The sequence below is a fragment of the Lemur catta genome, chromosome 6 (genome assembly GCF_020740605.2).
Source record: "Lemur catta isolate mLemCat1 chromosome 6, mLemCat1.pri, whole genome shotgun sequence".
Classification (NCBI taxonomy): domain Eukaryota; kingdom Metazoa; phylum Chordata; class Mammalia; order Primates; family Lemuridae; genus Lemur; species Lemur catta.
The window spans coordinates 108,737,209-108,757,586 of NC_059133.1; the positions used below are offsets into that span (position 1 = coordinate 108,737,209).

The following is a 20,378-nucleotide window of genomic DNA, read 5'->3' on the forward strand; positions in this document are numbered from 1 at the left end:
CTCTGACTCGGGGGGATGGGTGGGACATGGAAAATGTATATAACCTAAACTTATGTACCCCCATGATGAGCTGAAATAAAAAAATATATATATTAAAAAAAAATAAAAATAAAAATAAATACAGCTGATAGTTACCACTAAAAAAAAAAAAAAAAAAAGAAAAAAGAAAAAAGAAAAACATTTTCTTCAGTAAGTAGAGCCTAATAAGAAAATTGGTGATTAAAAAAGTAAGTTATAAGTTTATTAGAGACCCATAACCCATGATATTTAAACATACTCCAATTACGTATGGCAGCTGTATCACTGAAAAATCAATAAGTTACAGAATCCCTTTTGAAAATTAGTAATAATTAGTGGTAATTCACCTATACAGTTATTACATTATTCCATTAATTATGTGGCATTCTTGAGAGGTAAGAGGTGAAATTAGATCAGCCTAAGATTTTTAAAATGGATTATTTCAAAATATTGAATGAAACTGTATGTTTCAGTGAAATAATGATAACTATCATAGACATATATATGAGGATATATTCTATTCTAAAAGCTTAAAGCCCTTTGAAATATAAGAAAAAATAAGTTCAGACCGTAAAAGTATTTATACACCCATATTAATACTCCAGCCACCAAATTCAATCTGTAATTTAAAAAGAAAATCTGTACATTTAAAGTTCATTCACACATTTACAAAGCAGTGACAACAACCAGGCAGTTTTGAAACCTCTTTTTCTCTTGGCAGCAGCCTCTATTTTGTGTAATGACCACGGAACATTGTGGACCCCAAGCTGCAGCTTTTTCCTTAGCGCTTCCTTTAAAAAAAAAACAAAACAAACCACACCTAACTGTATATCTTACTTCCTTGCGGGGAGAAGGATGACATAATTGTGGGTCTGAATTCCCACACCAGGTCAGTATTTGTGGTTTGTCATCTCTGTAATTGCTGTAGGTTTATATGCTTGTATCATTTCATCATAATTTGCTATAAACGCATTATTAGAAATGACTGTGGGGTCTGTCTTCAGCGTCTGCCTTTTGAAAGTGTCCTTTTCTTTAATCATCTCTTAATCCAGAGATAATAATGCAGAACAACCCAGGAACTGATGTTGATCCTCCGTGCGTTAATCTCAACACGTGCCTCTGAAATCCTTGGCTAGATCTAGCGCCTGAGGAGCCTGAGCAGGCTCACCTTTGAACCAGTTCTAATCTAGTTTTGTTTATTAAACAACATTGATGTCCTCAGATACAGTGTAGCAAAGCTAAAAAATATTAAGAGTTTACTGTTGTTGATGTGATTGTTTTTAAAAATCCAACACTGTGGCCTTTCCTTTGTTCTTCTTTCTAGTCAGTCTCTACTTGAATAGGGTCCTAACCTCTTACCTTAGAGGTTAGGTGAATAAAGATAGAATAATCTGATGCTGGAACTCCTTCTATCTCCATTTGAAGAGCAAGTCGAAACATGTCTTTTGCTGTTGAATAAAATTTTGCAACCAGTTTGAGAAACTGGCCTACACCATTTAAAGATAAATAGAACCTTTTTAGTTTTAAAAGAGTACTCACATCATTATTTCATTTAATCTTATAACAATCCTGGGAATAATTGTCTCCATTTTGTAGATGAGGTAATTGAGATTGAAAGAGATTAAAAGACTCACTCAAAGTACAAAAGCAGATAATGTGATAATGGTTTGGTTAGGACTTCTTCAACTCAGATCTTTTTACTCTAAGTGATCTTTTTTTGTTTTGCTTTGGCAGCCTTTTAACTGTACCAAAATTTGAATGAATGATTGAATGAATGAATGAATGAAAAAATAAAAATTGCATGATAGTGGAGGATGGAAGAGTGAAGAGCAGACCAAAAATTAAATTCAGGTGTTGGCAAGAACGTTCGATCGTGAATTGACAGGAAACTAAGATGTGGGAAGAGCTCACCTGAGACCCTGAGACACATGAGCTAGGAGAGAATGAGAGGGAATAAAAAGGGAAGTGATGTGTTAACTATGCTTTCTGCTGGGTTCTCCAAATTACTAGATTGTTAGGAACCAGTGTCCTTGGAGAATATTATCTAATCTTTCCAAAGATGTGTCTTGGCTTGTTTTTTTTTTGGGGGGGTGGTGGTGCTTAGATAAGAGGGCTGGTAGAATAAATACATATTTGAATTTTAAATTATTTCTTTTTGCTAAAACATAACAACTACATACTTGTGTACCTTCTTTTTTCTTCTTTTTTTTTCTAGAAATAAGAATATTTCTAGGGCATGGAAAGGGTTTAACTATTTTAACTATTTAAGATCCCTGGTATATCTACTCACTCATCTATCTGTGGATCATATTACCTTCATTATAGTTCTTTTTAAATTACTACTTTGGTTACGTCATGTGCTTTGGCACTGGAGGCCACCACAAATTCTCTGTGGTGATAGACAGGCTTTAGTGCTGACACATCAAAAAAACTGCTTGGAGAAGGTGAAGCTTGAGAACCATCAGCTTTTGGGAAAATATGGGATTAGGCCCATGGAATGAAGCATCACTTTTTTAATCTGTGGTATTTGTTATTCTATGGTAGTAATGAGTGGTTTCTTCTTGATAACATTTTATTTATTAGTGTTTTCCCAAACTCCGCTAAGTACACGAGTGGTCCACTGGTCCGTTACTGGGCTTTAAGAGAAACACGAACTACTCAGAGAGAATGGACTTCTCTTTTATGTAAATAAGGTAGAGAAAAGAGATCACTGTGAAATAAGGTGGCCATAATAATAGTTCTCTTAAAAAAAGGAAGAAAGGATATGGACAGTCTCTGTTTCATCCACTCCTCTCCCTAAATAGATGTCTAAAATATTAAATATTAAACCTTGGTAATGAATGAAAATTAGAGATCAGAATGTTTGAACAACCAAAGTGCTGGAGGTGAATATCATAGTGCTGCCACTATCAGGTGATAGGTCTTAGTATTTGGGGAGTTTGAAAATAAAAATACATGAGAATACTAGGGTTGGAAGCGACAAAGCCGTATAACCCGGCTACTCAAAGTGCAGTCCATGAACTGTCGGGTCCGCATCTCCCAGGCGCTTGTCAGAAAGGGACCGTTTTCAAGACCCCGCCCCCCAGACCCATTGAACAAGAACCTGCATTTTGATGGGAAAACTGGGTAATTCGTGTGCACATTAAGGGTTGAGAAGCGCTATTCTATACCATGCCTGCTCTCAGATCAGAATGTATCCCAGCCAGGTCAAAATTTACACGTTTTCAGAGGAAAGAGGCCCTCCTGAGTAATGCACTGTATTTATCCTTACCAGGACATTTTTGTATTCTTAAGGATGGAAAAGAGGCTTCCTTATACCGTATGTCAGACTGCTTTGCTCTCTGCTAGTAGCTTCTTGAAAGCAGTATAATTCAGCAACTATTTATCTGGCGCCCACTTTATGCTAGGAGACTAAAAACAGCTGCGCAGGTGATCTAAAGATAGGTGAAGGGTAATTTCTGCTCCTAAACTTATGTCATGTAAGCCTCATGGAGATCTTTTCTGTAGGGACGAGAAAAAATATATTTAAAAAAAATATAATTCAAATAAGATAAAGTACCATAAGAAACAAAGTCTCAAGTTTCACCAGAGGACTCTGATTCCACGTTATCGGCCTCCGGGGCTTCCAGGGGACTGGCAATAGGCACTTGATAAACACCAGTTGACTTCCTGACAGTGTACAGGGAGAGCTCAGATAACATATCGTCTAAGTAAACACCCCCCTGCCACAATCCTGTTAAGACTCTCCCCGGAGATTTTATAGCACTCTTTTTTTTTGTTTGTCACTCTGGACAGTCAGGAAGCATCCTTCCTCTGCCGGGACACCTCCTGCTTTTCAAACTCCTTCCTTCGGGGTCTGTGCCTTGCTGAGCTCAGTCTCCTTCCCTCGAAAGCCATGCTGAGCCAGATCTCTGATACGTCTCTCATCTGACAATGGGCCTCCAAGCCCCTGCCGTCCTCCCTGAGCTTAGCACTGGCCGGTTGTCCCTCACGGAATGCCACTGGCAGGCCACAGTGAGCCAGTGCCTGTGTCCTCATCCCTGCGGCTTGGCAGTGTGTCCCTCTTGACGGCTGATGGTGGCAGTTAACCCACAGGTGAGGCAGCTTCCCGGGTGTGAAGCCTGGGAGGACCTTGCCCTTCCCCTCTCTCTTTCCTCAGTGTCCTCAACTGTGAAACATCCCCACTGGCTCTGGGTGGCTCACTTTTCATCTGAGTCTCTGCTGAAATGTTGCTTCCTCGGAGAGGCCGTCTTTGACCACTCGGCCCAGAAGGGCTCCTTCTCCCCCCACCCACCCTGTCTCCGTAATTCCCTTCCGGCCTCTCAGCCAGTGTTGTTTTCCTTACAGTGCTCACTGCTCTCTGGAATCAGCATATTAATTGCATTTCCTTGTTTGCTTGTGCATCATGTCTCTAACCCACGAGCACAGGCTCTGCAAGCTCACGATCGGCACATGTGTTGTTTGCTGGCCTGTCCGCAGTGGCTCGGGCAGTGCTGGCAGCAGTTGCCGCGTCAGCTGGGAGCTCTCCCATCCCGCCATGCTGACTCTTTGAAAAGTTTCTGTTGTCACTGCCTCCTTGGTGGTATCGCTGCTTATTACGTCACTAGAAACTAGGTTATAAAACATTTCTTTGATCCAGACTTTAGGGAGGGTGCAGCCCAGATGTTTAGCAGACAGAGCTGGCAGAACCACCAAAGCCGTTTTTAAAACCAGATTTGTCTTGAGAACAGGAATATCTTTGAGCTTGAATCATTTAAGTACCTTGTTTTGTTAATGTGGTAACTAGACCTAGAAAGACCTTTTGAATTTTTAAGATCCTTTGAGAAGGCAGTACGTATGATTCGAGATAGATAGATAGATGGAAAGTGTGTAAAAATTCAAGGTTGTTGCTGATGGACGAGTGAAAAGTTGGGTAGTGTTTTAGAAAATTTTTTTCCTGCTATAGTATTCTGTTTTTGGTTTTCAGTTTCATCCTTGCTGTCACTAACACACAAAATTAGTAATGATCTCAGGTCAGAAGATAGAGTGATTATTCAGTTTGGTCCATTAGTTCATCCGTATTTAACGAGCGCTTAACGTGTGTACTATAAAATGTATGAAGAGATTGTTGATTTTTCTCCTCTAGGGTGTGATACTTCCCAGCGTGGCTTCCATCCTAAGGATGCTGCCCGTCACTTCTTTTCTCCTCCAGCCCGCGTTTCTCGCCGGTCTGGTCCACTCTGTGAACTCACCGTCTGCATCTTCGTGGCCCAGGCCTGGGCAGCCCCCTGCAGTCCCGATTATTCCGTTGACTTTAGGATTGCTCCGCTGATGCTGTTGCTTCCCAAAAACGTGCCTGGAAGCCTAAGTTATATGACTTTGGCAGGTGTGTGTTTGTCGGAAGGCTCATGGGTTTTAATCATCTTATTTGGACACAGCTTATGAATATGTCCAGTCACGTATGCCAAATAGTAATACTTTCTTGTCAAATTTTCTTCATAACTTCTGTATGTCTCTCTTATGCTGTTTCCTTCTTACTTGCTATAAACTACCACTTTCCAGAACTAAAATAGGGCTTTGAACTTATTCCTCCTCCAGGTACTCTTGACAAATTAGTTGGCCTCTAATACTGTGCATTCTTGCATTTGAAATGTAAGTTTGAGGAAGCAGGTTTGGGGGGCAGGGATGCACTTACTGCCTTTTTCCAGTGTGTCCCACCAGCCCTCCCTGAGTCTGGCAAACCCCATGTCCCACCGTGACAATGGGAATCAGTACTTTTATTTTTCTAACCGACACATCTTACTACTTTCCACCTTGGCCTTCCTCCTCTGTGTTTCTCATCACCTGGAGAGACCACCTTCCTCTTTGCTCCTCTGCTCCAACACCTTGTTAAGTATAATAACTAGTATTTAAAAAGGCATCTAAAATGTCCCACTATTCGTAATTTATTTGATGCCACCTGGAAATTCTGCTTGACAAATTTTATTTCTCTCTGATTTCTTCCATTATGTTTTATCACTTTATTGTATGTGTGTTCCTGTAGTCAGTGTGTTATTTTTGATTCCTCTCTTTTCCTCGCTTTCTGCCGACAGCGCACCTGCATACTCTGGGCCGCCATCTGTAAAACACATCCCAGGGCTCTCCGTTGTCTTCCATCTTCTCTGCAAACTCCAAGCCACCACCATCTCTACCTTGCACAACTGCAGTAGCCATCATCTGATATTTTTGCTTTTACAGAGATGAGGTTGTTTTTTATTTCTGCAGTTTCCCTGAAATCCATTTTCTACACCATGGACAACATGAATCGTATCATGGCCCTGCTGGGATTCGAGGGCTTTCCATCACACTCAGAATATAATCCAGCCGCCTTAATATGGTTGCAAGGCTCTGTGTGGTCTGCACTTTACCTTTCCCTCTCTCCCACTCTGTTCTCTGATGCCCTTTCCTTTTGTTAATACCCCAAGCTTAGTGCCACCCCAGGGCCTTTGCACCCGCCATTTCTCTCCCCAGAATGCTCTTTGCCGTACGTTTGCTTCACTGGCTTCCTGTTGTCACTCAGATCTCAGCATAAATGTCATTTCCTCCAAGAAATCACACACGGTCTTTCACACAAGCCTATTTTAATTTTTGCATAGCTACCAGTCTACCAGTGTTTTCGTATTTGCGTATCTGTTTATGTGTTGTCTCTCACTCCCACTAGAATGTCCCCCTCATGAGGTCATCGCTCTCCCCAGAAGAGTGCCTGGCGTGTAGCAGGGACTCATTACACAGACTTTGAAGGAAAAAATAATGAATGAGTGAATATACTGACATTATTGGATTCTGCTACCTGGATATATGTTTTGTCTTTATAAGCAGATTATAAATTGCTAAGATATTTATTCTGAGCCCTCATATCACCCACTTCAGTTTAAAGTATGGAGTCATTTCTCGGCAAACTGTTATTCTCTTGATTTTAGCTCTTTGGGCCATATTTAGCTCTTGGTATCCTAAGGAATCTGTGAAGTCATTCAATTCTTGGCTACCATGACTATAAAAATCTAATTTATAGGTGTTACATACAGCGAGGACTCAGTATTTGTTTGTTGGCCATGGCAATTCATGTCTCGCCTTCCTGGGTGGCGTGTGCTGTTGCTAAATGCTGTGGCATCTGCTATGCTCCATCGTAGCTAGATTTCGGTAGAGAATGAGGTGTGCAGTTTGTAAACCGCTTTGGGGAACATTACACAGGAAGTCATTTTCATTTTGTGGCAGGTCAACAGGAAATAAGGCTTAGTTGCCAAACTAAGAAAGCAACCAGGCATATTACTGTTCCCTGAGGAGCTTTCATTATTCCAGCAGTCATCAGTTTCTCCCAAGACAGTGGAAGTTATCCCAGCTATGTCACTTGTCACATGACATTTTGGTAGGAAGAAGGTATGCAGTATTTTGTGCCCATTTTTCTTTGCGTTATTTTCTACATTGTTTTTGATATCTTCTAATCACCTATCAGGTCCATTTTGGGAGATGTACTCCTTGCTTTAATATAGTGGGTCTAGCTTTCTGGATTAAAGACTGTTCCTATCTGTGGTGCATTTGTTTGGCCATTGCTATTATTCATTGTTCTTTTGGCAGGAGTGGTGGTGGGAGTCCAAGGTACTTACTTGAAAGTCTGATCCTCTTTCAAGCCATCTCCTTCTGTAGGCTTGGCCAGCCTTTGAAACAGGATGACCCCTGACCTCAGCCCTGTCGTGAACTATGCACCGGGAGGGTCAGGGGGAGTGGATGACAGAATGGAAAGTTTAACTCCTTGGCATGTTTTAATTTCACATTTTTTATATTAATTTAATTTCCTTCCAGAATGAAAGTTGGCAGCCATTTAGGGAAGTGCTGGAGAAGGCTGGAGTCATTGCAGTTGAAATGCATGTGGAAATCCCCAATCCGCAGGTTATTGACATAATGAACTTGAAAACCCTTCCCAGTCATGCCATCACGTGCCGACAGCCTGCGTTTAGGGAGCGTTAGCACATGGGTTCTGTGCGTCAAGTGAGCTCTCCTTCGCTGGGCTGGGCGGAAGTCGGTATCTTTCCACTGCTCTCCACAGTTACCTGCAGAATGAGGGCTCACCTAGCGCGAGCCGGAAACCGCTCCTTAGGGCAGGCCAGGAGCCTTTACTTCTCCCTACTTTATTTCTCCCTTTTCAAATATGGAAAGATCAGACTACAGATATGCTATATTTCTCTCAAATTTTTTAACTGTATCAGAGAATTTTTGGATTTTTAAAAACATCCAACTAACTTCAGTCAACATTTTCATTGTTTGCAAAAGACGACAGAATAAAACCACTTTTGAGAATCCAGCTTTTTTTATTGCTGCATTTTTGCCTAGAGGGATTCTGTTTGTCCAAGCTGGCAAATGGTGGGCATTCCAAGGCGAAAGTGCACAGAGCCCTTGCTTGCTCACTGCTCAGGGACTCTCAATTTCGGCAAACACGGGGACCCCGCCTGCTACCAAAACTACATTCTTTTTCTTTGCAGTTAGATCAAATGCTTCAGAGTTATTATCAGATGTGGCATGGAAGATCCAAACAAAAACAAAACGCCCTCGAGTTTAAAATAGAAGTTCTAAAGACTAAATATTTGCACTTAAAAAGGAAAAGAAAGTAACAGAAATCTCTGTGGCAGACCATTCCTTGAAATTATTCTCACTAAATTATACTCATGCACTTTCCACTCTCTGTAATAAAACAGTGGATTTCATTTATTCCAGATGCATTTGCTTCAAGTAAATCAGAATTCCCATCCTTCTTTTTGGTCATCGTGAATTTATTTCAGTTTTGTGGCCTACACATGATCAGGCACATTGGATAGTTTTTAAGTGAATCTGAATGATACTATGGGTTCTTTTTTTAAATTGTATACTTTGTGTTGTATTTATACAGATGAATCTGATTTTAAGTTTTGTAATATGTACTGTCTGTAAGAGCTTTGACAAATATGCTCATGTTTCTGCAAGTGACTTACGGGACCTTGGTGGCTGGTGGTGGAGGGATGAGGGAATGTGCTTTGACGTGTTGTCACAGGTAGGCAGGACTGTTGGCTGCTGTCCTGAGGAGCCTCCAGTGCCAAGAAAGGGTCATAATGGCTTCATGTATGTCATACCTTCTATTCAGAGAGCCTTGCACAGCTATATGAAAACCCAAAGGAACCTTTTATTTACTAGATTTGCAAATCCCTTGCGCTGGTGAGCTAGCATAACTAAACAGCAGTCTATAAATATTAAAGACAAGCTTTTTAGTGGTTTGAAATGTTTCCTTACTCTTAAGACAGTTGTTATTCATGGTTAAATCCATTTAATATATTTTTAAGTAGTAAAAAATTAACCAGGCTTATTTACTTATTATCATTATTTATACGATTTCAAATAATAAATGTTTATGTTCTCTAAGTGAATCTGTGGTTTAACCAAGATTGGTAAATTGACTAGTTGATCGTATGTAATTGCAGATAAATTTTGCAAAATGACAGTGGGGCAACCACTGCAGGTATCCTGGGGCAAGTTTAATTGTCTTTTACATACACTGTGCTTCTTGTGGCCATCCTGGGTATTTAATTGATACAATGGCAAATTATTCAAGCTCCTTTTAATTTTTTGTTTTGCTTACCATTGGCGATTTTATGATTCACAAGCATTCCCACAGGTTTGTGGGAAAAGGCCACACCAGGTCAGTTTGACCATTTAGCTACACTAAAGGCTTCTCCATAGAATAAGAAGTTGAAACTGATGCTGAACATTATGTCTTAGAATTATTTGTACATTTTTAGTTATCCATCATTTGCTCGACTCCCTACTCCTTGCAGAACAACGCAGATGCTTTATATCTATTCACTGGCGTTTCTTTTAAAACCGAAGGATTTGAGGGGGAGAAGCAGCTCCCATCATCAAAGTCCTCAAATATTGAAAAGAAAACCGTTCTCCACATATGTGTCTTAAGCTGTAGTGTTTATCTGCTTACCAGAGAAGGGGCAGCACACATTCTGTTTTTATACTGAAATGACTCTTCTTTGGGGACTACTACTCATTTACCTTTACTCCAGCATTAACTAATTGGATTCATAGTGTTTCTAAATATTTTGACCGAAAAAATATGTATGTCTATATACATATACTGTCTAAACTAATTATATTTATTTACTTTGCAGTACCCAAACCCATCTCTACCTTTGTAAGTAGAGAACACACTAATAATCTCTAATTATATTTCAGAAATAATTTTTCCATTTAATCTAGGACACATGGACATTCCAAAGAATAAAACTATCTCATGTCACCATAATCTATTTTGCAAAGATTGAGGTGTATCAAATCATTAGGTCATTTTTCTTTTCTCATTTCAGTTTTGGCAGGATCTGAGGGCATAAATATGAAGAAGGCTTTTGGCAACATGAACAATGTCCGAGTTTCAGTTTAGTGTCCATGTGCTTGATTCATCAGAACATTTCAATCGAAACAAAGTTAATCTCCTCAGTAATAGGATAACACCACCTAGTTTTTCTGGGTTGTGAATAATTGTGCAACCAAATTGATTGATCTGCATAGTAAATATATTTGGAATTACCCTAGCAACTTGCTACTAGTGTTTGAACTAGAGCCTCAATACTGCAAAGATGTAAGATTTCTTGCTGTACAGACACATTTCCTGCACTACCCACCAGATGGCCAGGAAAAAAGAAGTAGTGCTGAAGGTGAAATTTGGATTAGTGTTATTTAATCTGAACATTAAATCTAAATATGCTCTGGATACCTGGGAATAGCAAAAAGAAATGAGAGGAAAAGTTATGCCATTAGAGGGCACTTTTGTAATCTTAGAGAGAAGTCTGTTCTTATAAACTGACTTAACTAAGACTTATGTTTAACAATGAATTTTCAGATGTTTATTTAAAGTGAGTAATTCTTAAACTAAATGTCTGAGAGAGAATATTTCATGGTAAGGGAAAAAAATCTATAAAATCTTAAAACTACGGTATAAACAATGTTTATGTAAAGGTTCAATTTTTGATCAGTGAATATAAGTTGTAAAAATATGCACAATGTATCTGCACAGTAGTTTTTTGATCAACTATATTCATTGCGTATTTTAAATACATCGTGTTAAAAAAATTCTGCCTGTAACCTCATCAAATTGAACAGATGATTAATGCTTCCTAATATCCAAGTTTTTCCCCAATAGTAGTTGAATGTTATTATTAATAGAGAACATCTTGAAAACCATAAAGTGACAATATAAATTCTTGCATTTGGGGGCCATGCTAATTTTAAACACTTTTCTGAAAAATACCTGTTTTGTCCATAATTGGTGTGGCAATTAAGATGGTTAAAACTGTTTCAGAAACAAAAAGTGGGACCTGACAGAATTTTAGTTGGGGAAATACGATCTTTTGATGAAACAAAAGATCAAATTGAGTCTGTTCTCTATTGGTGGTAGTTTAAATGAAAATGTCTACCTGAGCCAATAAAGTAGGCCAACCAGTAAAATATGAAAGGAAAAGCTTAGTGTCAAGAACTGTGAAGAGTTTGAGATTTTATTCCACTTGCAAGCTAGTAAATGCCTGCCATAGTTTCATGGATGCTGGAAGAACGAACGCGACTCTGAGCCTTACTACTGGGAGCTGTAGCGGTAGGCGCAGCGCCATCATTCGCTGCACTGGCTCCCTGAGCCCCCACCCCCTGTCCAGCGCCCGTAGGATGATGCAGACAGGCCAGAGGGCACCAGCCCACGCAGGGGGGTTTGCTGCAGGAGAGAAGTTCTGAATTCAGGGAACCCAGATCTGGTTTTCATGGGTAGGAGTCAGGCCTGCCCTCTGCCCTGGAGGCTCTGCCTTCCGAGGCTGTTCACTCTACAAACATCCTGGGAAAGATAACGTGGAACAGAGGCAGCCAGCACTTCTGCTCCCAAGACAGGCAAAATCAAACACAGAGACCCCTGGAGAATTATCTCCTAACACTTACTCTGCAGAGTCCTATAATTTGAGATGTTTACTAATATTAAATTGCTAAGTAGCTGATGTAGAGAAATATAGAATAATCAGATTTACCATATTTTAAGTCACCCATAGTACATAGTTTATATTTTTTACATCATACGGTATTTAAGCCTTGGTTTGATTATATTTAATATGAGAAAAATGTAGCCCCCACATCACAGGGTTGTTGCCAGCGTTAGGTCAGATTATACATACCTATATGTAACACACTTAGAAGAGTGCCTGGCTTGCAGCATGTACACAGCAAAGTTTTATTAATATTGTTGTTATATCAAAATTCATCTTTTATAATTAGCTGAGAATGCTGGAAAAATTCCGATGGACCGTGCCTAGCGATGTCTCTGACTCTGGGCTGGCCTGCGTGTCCCAGGCAGCCCGAGACACTGGCCGCCCGTCCTGCTGAGCGGCACAGGCCCAGGCACAGCTGGCAGCTCTGTGGGCAAGCACGGGCCTGGGGAGGTGACCTGCCCTCGAGTGGTGGCTCCGGGCGGAGGTGCCTGGCACCACACACTCGCATACTCCCCCGGCACGTTTGCTCTGCGTTCCCAACAAGGATGCAAAGCCACATCCTACCTGTGTCTAAAGAGACTTTTTTTCATTGTCTGGCCTCTTCTGCTCTCAGGAGGCCAGTATCAGGAATGGTCCTACAAAGAGAAGTGACCTGAATGTGTTTTATTTTGCTAGAATCGTAAGTATTTCTGAACACAGGCAGCCTATCGAATGCCACTCAGATTTTCCATTTCTCTTAGCTCCAGGCAAAGGGGGAGCAGGAGTCGGGGCCGGGGGTAGTGATTGGAGGTCCTGTGGGTTCAGCAGACCATGTCCCTGTTTGGCCTTGATTTTGGTCCCTCCAGTCGTCTTTCGTAGACATGACCTTTGTCTCTTAGTGACTCGCCTGAGCTCCCACTCACAGCCCCAGCGCCCCGTGGGTTTCTCCTTGACAGTCATCTGGGGTTTGAGGGACAGATTATCTCAGGAAACCTCGGCAGCCTGGTCTGGTTCCTGAACTGCGGCTGGTGGGGAAGAGTCTGATACTCAGTCACAGAATCGTTTCTCGTTAGAGATCACCTATCCACACCCGTACAGACTGGGGCCTGGGGTGGGTAAGTGAACAGATCCTACATCTAGTGAGGAACTGAAACTACGCGTCAAGTTTCTTAGCTCTCAGTTGAATTTTCTTTCCGTTGTAATAGAATTAAGAAATAACAGTGGCAAATAAAAACCTCTGTAAAAAATCGTTGGGCTGTCTTGAGAGATGTTAAAAAGGAGGCACGTTTTGGCTCTTTGGTCAGATCCACCTGGATTTGTGTCCTCTCTCTGCCTGCATGGCGAAGGTTTGTTCTTACACAGTGGCGGTGCCCACTTCACAGGGTCGCTGTGAGGACTGACGGGAGGAAGGCAGGGAGAGGAGCGTTGTGCTTCGCGCCCGGCAGCTAAATCACTGCAGGTATTTTGTGTAGAAAGCTGCAGGACACGGGGCAGACAAAACACTCGGAAAAAAGAAGTTAAGTACTTTTGAGCAAGCTCATGGTGCAAGAACTACTTCTCACATCCTCATTATAAAAAAGAAACAGTTTTTTTCTTTCAAACATATTTTTAGTTGTCCCGATCTATTTTTGATAACACTCAAAGAAAGATGAAATTAAAGTCCAATGATGTTTTAAGTAGAGATTTTTAATGATTCGTATCTGTAATGCTGTCTGTTTAAAAATAAAGCAAGCATTCACCTCATCTTGAATAATCACAGATGTTTGCATTTGGCTTTCCCACTATTTAAGGTACTTAAATGTGAAAACACTATATTTCTGTAATGCTTGAAATCCCTGATGTAGGTAGAGTGAAAAAGGTAAGGGAACACAATTCCTTACATGGCTCTTCCTGTGAGGAGAACTTGTACCGAATGATCCGGAAGGCACAGCCTTTCCCTGGCACCTGCCGTGCCAAGCGCCTGTGCACCTCAGTGTTGTTAGCACTGAGACACGTGGAAGCCAGCTTCTGACGACGTCCCTACGGCCATGTGCAGTAGGGTCATCCGTAATCACTTACAAGGTTGTGATGAAAGTCAGTGGCAAATGCCAAAATGCAGCTCAGTGAAAATGCTCTGCTAGAGGTTAAGACAAAGGGTCTAAATATATGACTTTCCAAAGATCTGACTTGATCTGCAAGTGGGAGCCAAGCTCGCGTTCTCGTGTTGTAGGTGTGTGTATGTCAGTGTTGTGTTGAAGAGTCTGGGACTCTGTGACATCCGGACATCAGCAAGCAACTCACCTTGTGATTTTGGATGAATTGCTTAACCTGTGAGGGAGCTGAACTTTATAATCTCTAAAAATCTCTGATACATGAAATTTGATCTTGGAATAAGCATAATCTATACATGTATAATCCTTAGTCCAGTTTTAAGGGAGAATAAAAACGACTGTACAGGGATAATTTTGTGGCTCTCAGGGGGTCTCTGTGACTCACGCTGAAGGCAGTGGCTCAGGTGTCAGGTGACTGCTGAGCAGTGGTGCCGGCCAGCCACCGCCAGGGCTTTTATAACAGCCGAGAGAACTCGCCCTAAGTGACCATTTCAGCGTAAGCTTTGACACATCGATGTAACATTATCCATTACTGTCCGTATAGGCTTCCGCCTCAGTGAAGTGAGGGTTTTCTCTGAATACCCAGGGAAGTTAAGGCACCAAGAATCCTTTCATTTCAGCATCTCTGTAATGTCTGAAATTCTGGCGAATTCATTCTCAACTTCGTAAAACAGTTTGAAGAAAAAGAATAGGAGAGTTGCCTTCAAGATCATGTGCATGTATTCAAAATACGTGATACGTCCCTAAGTTTCCATCAAAGCTCACATAATGTGAACGCTTTAGTGAGTTTTGCTTGCAGAACTAACCCAAGCGATCGCTTCTGCTGCCCAGGATGGCGCTGCTCCGCTGCTGTCTGCTGTGGCTCCTCCTGCCCGTCGGCTGCGGGACCCAGAAGTTGCCCACGCGAGACGAGGAGCTGTTCCAGATGCAGATCCGGGACAAGGCGTTTTTCCATGATTCGTCAGTCATTCCAGACGGGGCTGAAATCAGCAGTTATCTCTTTAGAGATACGCTTAAAAGGTATTCTCCCTGCAGTGCTTTCTTTATCAAAAATCTCACAAAGGATGCCTCCAAAAAAGAAAGTAACCTTTTAGACTTAGTTTAGGGAATTTGCAAATCAACCTATGAATGGCATTACTTATTTTCTCTAAGTAAAAAAAAAAATGGCAATGCAACTTCTATTCATTAAATGGAGCTGTTTGGTTCTTGCTGATTGTGATCTCCTTTTGGGAAGAGGGGGCAATCCTTGCATTTCTTGCATTTTAGAATGATTATTTTCTTATTTTCAGGATAGTAGGAAATTTCTAAGAAGGCCCCTGTAGGACTAAGATGAAATTAATTGAATAGATGATTCTTCAAGGGTTTGCATTAAGTTTTATATGGATGATATTTCTTTGACAAATCTGATCAGATCCCGAGGGAATCAAACCAGTGATAAAAAGCTGGCATTGTTCATTTACCTTTATGCCAACATCAACAAATTGGGCTCGCATATGTTTCTGAATATTTTGAACTCTAAAAATTATATACCTCATATAAATTATTTACCTCATATAAATAAAATATGTCTTACAAACTAATTAAATAAAGTTACTTATTTTGCAGTGCTCAAACCCCTCTCTACACTTGCAGAACACATGGTTGCTCTTTGGATAATTATATTTCAAACCCAATTTCTCCTTTTAACCTGGGGCACATTGGCATTCCAAAGGACTAAACTGTCTCACACAGTCAATAAGCCATTCTCCAAAGATTGAGGTATCCCCCACCATCGGGTCATCTTTCTATTTTGATCAAGAGTAAGGGAAGGTGACGCTTGGAATCCCTTCCACTTCTGGCCCAAGGATATCACCGTCTGGTCAGTCTGGACGATGCTCGGAGGTGAGTTTTCCTATTTTGACTGAAGTGAACTACTGTTTAGGTATCACTTCAGCACTGCCCGGGTGAAATCATTTATGTGAATGAATGCAATGGATCAGGAGCTGACTTGTCATGAGTCTTTAAAGGACATTCATGAGAGGGAGGCACAAAATGAAAGGATGATCACGTAGAAGGAACTTGCTGTCCTAGTCCTTGCTAAGACTCAAGTCTGCGCAAACAGGAAAGGGAACACAAAGCAGTCCTAGCACTTCAAGTTAACCTTTACTGTTAACTGAGTTCTCACTGAGTACATTTTGCTTTTCATATTATTTTGTCCCTTGAAATTTTTGAGTATGTCAGATCAAATCAAAATTTTTCTTTGGAAGTTACTTTCATTTCCCAAATGTACATGTGTACTGCTTGTTTTGCAGTGTTCTTTAAACACAGCATTCCATATTATATAATCATATCACTCAATCAAATCGTTTATCTCCTTTAGTTTTCCACTCCCTGAAAAGTTAAGTAAGTTTCGGTTCTAAAAGTTGTCTTAAAAATTACACTTTTTTTTTTAGGAGATTACTCTAGCTGCAGTGTGAAGAATCATTTAGAGATAGTGAAAGTAGATGTGTAGGAAACAGCTGTTCATTAATTCATTCAACAGATGTGTATTGGGATTGCCCTGCTCTCTTATAGCTGTCATTCTAGTTGGGGAAGATGGAAAAAAAAAAAAGTAATATATAGCATGTCAGGTAGTGGTAAGTGGTTTGACGAAAAATGGAGTGAAAGGGAGCTTTGTGGGCTGGAAGTGTACCATACTTTACACCAGGGGTCAGGGTGGTTCTGTACAGGGTGGAGCTGGAGGAGAGAGCTGGGGAGGGGATGAGCGGGCAGGGTCCCTACCTGGAGGAGGAGGATCTCAGGTGAGAGGTGGGGGCAGGAGTCTGCGTGTTCCAAAGCGAGCAAGGCGCTGAGTGGAGGGGGGAGGAGAAGGGTTTAGATATTTGCTTGTAAGACATTGCAAGTTCTTATCCCGCAGGAAACAGGAAGCTCTTGGAGAGTTTTGAGCAAGGGGGTGTGGTGTGTTTGCCTTAGGTTCACTGGGACCCCTCCGCCTGCCTGGAGGGGGGAATAAACTGAGGGGTCCAGGTGGAAGCAGGAAGCTCAGTCAGGAGGCTGCTGCAGTGCCCAGGCAAGAGGTGGTGGCTCATATCAGGTGGTACCAGGTGGAGCAGGACAAAGAGCCAGATTCTGGGTATATTTTCAAAGTGCAGCCAAAGGTGTCTGCTCGTTCATAGTGTGTTAGCAGAAGAGAAAGTTGACAGTGACCCTGTTTGTCCTACATGACTGCAAGGGTGGCATGGTCATTTGCTGAGAAGGGACAGACTGCAAGAGAAGCCAATTTGGGGGAAATAATCTGAAATTTGGGTTAGATATCTTCAGTGTGAAATTGCCTTAACATCTAAGTGAAGATGGCAAGAAGATAGTTGTAACTGGAATTTTTAGGCAAGAGTTCAGGCTGAGGTTTTAAATTTGGGGGTGATTAACGTACCAGAGGTTAAAGCCACGAGCCTGGTGAGTTCACCCAGGAAGAGAGCACAGGTGAATGAGGGATGCTCCGAGCACAGGCCCATGGTGCATGCCAGGAGTTGGAGTTTGGGAAGGCGAGAGGCTGCCAGCAGGGGAGACTGCAGGCGTGGATGGCTGTGGTGGTCAGTTTGGAGAGCGTGGTGGTCTCAGATACGGAGAGAGCAGAGAGAGAAGAGGTGCCCAGGAGGTTCAATCTATAGGAGGCAAAACCTCCTTTTCTTTACCATGGAATCAGTGAGCAACTCCGGGCTTGCTAGAACTGAAATCACCATTTCCTCATTTGCAAGATTATAGGCTTTGAAATACAATTAAGTGAAATTATCTAAGTCACTTGGAGTAAGAATATACAGTCTTAATATTTTTATAGATAAGCAATATTTCATGCATTTTAAAAAGTCTTTTGAGAGATCACAAAGTCCGAGGAGAAAGCATAGAGCAGAATATTTTGAATTTTTTAAATTTTAAAAAATCATCAACTTATTAATTCAACAGAAAATCCTGGTGATAGAGAAGTGACAGACAAATGTATCTTTCCACTGACTGACACAGTGGTCTTTACTTTTTAAAAATATTTCTCAGATGGTGATTAGATATTGCTATTGAAAAAGATACGGAATAGCAAAGCTGTGAATAAAAGTCACTAATGTAAAAATGTGAATACAATGTTGTTTTGCCAGAGATCAACATACATTTCAGAACTAGGTTGCTGTGAAGATGGTGTTTCGAAATAGTTGGGACTATGTCAGAGCAGCCTCAGTGTAACGTGCAAATTTATCACCAAAATTATGGAAAACACAGCAATAAACCTGGAAATTTCCTTGATAGTGGCTTACTTTGCAATGGCAGGGCCTATGTTAAGTAACAGCCAGACACTGGTGAGGGTTGATTTTTAAGTCAAAATGCTTTTGGTTCAGTGTTTTTTGCTTATTTCACACTGTGTTTGCTGGTGAGAAGTCTGGCTGCGGAGCCCTGAGCTGCTGGACTTGCACAGTTAGTGCCGTACGTATCACGTTTTGTGCCAAGCAGGAAGTTTCAGTGTCTATGAAATGGAAATAAAATGAAATTTTATGAAAATGAAAACCAAATGATTTTTCCACTAACTCTGGATTGTAAATGTTAGAAAGAATTACCGTGGTCTGAATGGAGTTCGCTTTCCCACAGGTATTTCTTTGTGGTTGAAGAAGACAACACCCCGCTGTCGGTCACGGTGACACCCTGCGACGTGCCCTTGGAGTGGAAGCTGAGCCTGCAGGAGCTGCCCGAGGAGACGAGCGGAGAGGGCTCAGGTACACGGCAGCGCAGATCGGCCCAGACCCTGAAGGGATGGTTAAAAGGCTTGTGAAACATACACCTTCTGGTAATAAGAAAAACCAGCACAGGTGCCCAGGTGAAGCCGGAGATTTTTTTTTTTTTTTTTTGAGACAGAGTCTCACTTTGTTGCCTGGGCTAGAGTGAGTGCCGTGGCGTCAGCCTCGCTCACAGCAACCTCAGACTCCTGGGCTCAAGCGATCCTCCTGCCTCAGCCTCCCGAGTAGCTGGGACTACAGGCATGTGCCACCATGCCCGGATAATTTTTTTTCTATATATATTTTAGTTGGCCAGATAATTTCTTTCTATTTTTAGTAGAGACGGGGTCTCACTCTTGCTGGTCTCAAACTCCTGACCTCAAGCGATCCTCCTGCTTCGGCCTCCCAGAGTGCTAGTATTACAGGCGTGAGCCACCACGCCCGGCCTGGGATTAAATCTTGTTTGTGTATCATTTTGTCCGGTTAGCCATCACCCTTGACACTGGGCCGTGATTTTTTAACCTTGAACCATTGATACTCAAATTTTTTCCAGTTGTTTTTATAATTGGCTCTCCTGTTTTTCAAAACTCTGTTTATATTGAACTTTATACTTTAAAATATAGACATTTTAACATTTTATCTCTGAGTACTTCAGTATGCATCTCTTAAAAATAAGAACACCGCCCTACATAACCAAATCATTATCATAATTAATATGACTGGTAATCATTCTTAACATTGTCTGATATTCTGTCATATTCAAATTTTAACAGCTGCCCCCGCAATGTCCTTGGAAGATGGTTTGTCTGAAGCAGAGTTTGGTCCAGGACATGCAGTGTGTCTGGGTGCTGTGTCCTGAGTCTCTTTGGCTCCAGAGCGCCCTCTTTCTCTTTTCTCCATGGCCCTGACTTGTTGGAGAGACCAGGCCGGTTGTTCAGAGAATGTTCTCTCTTTGGAATTCTCATCATTTCTTCTTCCTAGTGCATTCAGTTTATTCCTCTGGTTCTTGCAATTCTTGAAATAGAGTTTAGGTCCAAAGGCTTGAAGATCAAAGCAAACACTTGGCTAGAAATCATCACAGGTGACATGTTCTCATCTTGCATCTCCTCAGTGGTCATGGAATAGCTGGTTTTCCCTACACCTGAGGCCAATATTGAGCACCAGGTTCTGATTCTTCACTGTAAAGTTACATTTTTCCCTCTGTAACTGAGTCTAGGGTCTAACTACTAATTTGTAGTTCATACATGGGGCAGGAAGAAGCATGATAAATCCTCTGCCAACAGGTGTGACCATAATTACTGGCATTGTTTACTGGTGTGATCATTTTCTTTGGACTAGTCGGGAGTAGGGCCACTCGGTTCCTTTTCAGGAAACTAATTAATCATTAAATTCCCGAGACTAGATTTTTTTTAAGTGTTCTGACTGGGTATCAATTTCAAGACCAATTTTCTTAAACTTCCCAGGTGTTGGTGTTGGAGTTAGCATAGCATAAGATTGTGAGAACAGCCTGAGATTGCGTCCTACTTTTGGAGTTAAGCAACAGAACC

At 41.4% G+C, this 20,378-nt stretch overlaps 1 protein-coding gene across 1 annotated transcript in view; it reads left to right on the forward strand.

The window, feature by feature from the left end:
* Window positions 1–20,378, forward strand: part of LOC123640226 (protein NDNF-like) — a 47,034-nt gene that overhangs the window by 16,681 nt on the left and 9,975 nt on the right. The window contains exons 2-3 of the mRNA XM_045554702.1: window positions 14,930–15,118; window positions 18,707–18,831. Of these exons, the coding sequence (XP_045410658.1) occupies window positions 14,931–15,118; window positions 18,707–18,831 (313 nt within the window). The 5' untranslated portion in view covers window position 14,930. The remainder of the gene's footprint in view (window positions 1–14,929; window positions 15,119–18,706; window positions 18,832–20,378) is intronic.